We start from the raw sequence: 1,563 nt of genomic DNA on the forward strand, positions 1-1,563 counted from the left end.
GCCCAACATGCAATTGTGGGAGTGGAGGACTCGATTGGTGCGGCAGGGAGCACCAACACAAGCTCGGGCGGGGTGCCCAAGTCGAGAGTCTTTCTTGCAAACATTGCCGCGAGCTGTTGGAGAGAGTGGCGCCGCCAAATCATTGTCAAAGGTGTGTCTCTGGGTTAGTTTGCCTAAGCGTCGAAGGTGTGCCTCTGGGTTCGTTTGAAGTGTAAACCCAGAGAGAGATTCAGGAAACAGGTTATTTAAGAGTGGAATTGGAAAACCACCAGCTGTTTAGGGTTTTAGTCATCATCTTCATCTTCTTCAATATGTTCAATTACAAAATAAAGTCTTCTCCTTTGAACAAAGCTTTCGGTCGCCATAGCCAGAGCCAGAGCTTCCCGTCGCCATAGCCCCCCTCTCCCCACCTCCTTCCCCCATCTCCCTCTTCCTTTGGCCTCGCCATGACTTCCGTCGAGTCTGTGCAATGCTTCGGCCGTAAAAAAACCGCTGTTGCCGTCGCTTACTGCAAGCGTGGCCGTGGTCTCATCAAGATCAATGGTTGCCCCATCGAGCTCGTTGAACCCGAAATCCTTCGCTACAAGGCCTTTGAGCCTGTCCTTCTCCTCGGCCGCAACCGGTTTGCTGCCGTCGACATGCGAATCCGCGTCCGCGGCGGAGGCCACACTTCCCAGATCTATGCCATTCGACAGAGTATCGCCAAGGCTCTTGTCGCCTACTACCAGAAGTACGTGGACGAGCAGTCCAAGAAGGAGATCAGGGACATTCTTGTGAGGTATGATAGGACATTGCTTGTCGCCGATCCTCGTCGCTGCGAGCCTAAGAAGTTTGGAGGAAGAGGTGCCCGTGCTCGTTTCCAGAAATCTTATCGTTGAGTGCCAGTGGGCACGTTCCGTGTCCTCTCCGCATTAGAGATCACATTCACTTTTCTTTTTGTAGTCGCCGTCTGTCTCTTTATGCCTCTCTTTTGGATTCAAGAGCGTATGCATAACTTGTAGTAATATGCTGAAGTCGTTTCCTCTTTTGGGGCTTCACCACGAACGGATGGACATGTTGTAGGGGAGGATTTAGCTTCTAGATTGAGTGGAATCGGGCCTTTTGTCCGTATTCGTTAATTTTGAGGTCTTGGGAGGTACAAGATGGAGTTGCGCTTCGACGGTTTTGGATTATTCTATTTGGCAGTCCTCCTCTCACCTCTACGTCTTACACAGTTCCGGTGTTCAACTAGTGAATTAGTGATTTTCTTACCTGGTGATCAACTTTTACGATAGGGTATTGGGGTATTGATTAGTTGATTGCTTCTATTTTCAAATGCAGGGGTTTTATGTGATGAAATTCTTATAAACTTGAATAGCTCAAACAGAATTTGAAATGTTTTTAGTGAGCTAGAGTGCATGGGCTTTATCTACGCCGCAGGTTACGATTATGGTGTGCACAAATCATAGTTTGAAGTGTGCCTTGCATGTAACAGCAACGGCAAATAAAATGCAAGGTGTCGCTAATGTATGATAATTTCAATGTGAGCATTGCATGTATATACAGCGTACCTTCATACCTTGT

The 1,563-nt window shown here is 48.0% G+C and overlaps 1 protein-coding gene across 1 annotated transcript; it reads left to right on the forward strand.

The window, feature by feature from the left end:
• The first annotated feature begins 307 nt into the window (after positions 1 to 307).
• On the forward strand, positions 308 to 1,250 carry LOC147902598 (small ribosomal subunit protein uS9). The gene has a single exon (XM_087373212.1). The coding sequence runs from the start codon at positions 447 to 449 to the stop codon at positions 876 to 878; it is 432 nt and encodes a 143-aa protein (XP_087229338.1). The 5' UTR covers positions 308 to 446; the 3' UTR covers positions 879 to 1,250.
• The last annotated feature ends 313 nt before the right edge of the window (positions 1,251 to 1,563 follow it).

Source organism: Dipteris shenzhenensis, chromosome 4, assembly GCF_047967505.1.
Source record: "Dipteris shenzhenensis isolate YYH24624 ecotype China chromosome 4, Dip_SZ_1.0, whole genome shotgun sequence".
Classification (NCBI taxonomy): Eukaryota; Viridiplantae; Streptophyta; class Polypodiopsida; order Gleicheniales; family Dipteridaceae; genus Dipteris; species Dipteris shenzhenensis.

Coding starts and splice junctions, on each gene's coding strand:
- LOC147902598 (XM_087373212.1), top strand. CDS start 447: ATGACTTCCGTCGAGTCTGTGCAATGCTTCGGCCGTAAAAAAACCGCT.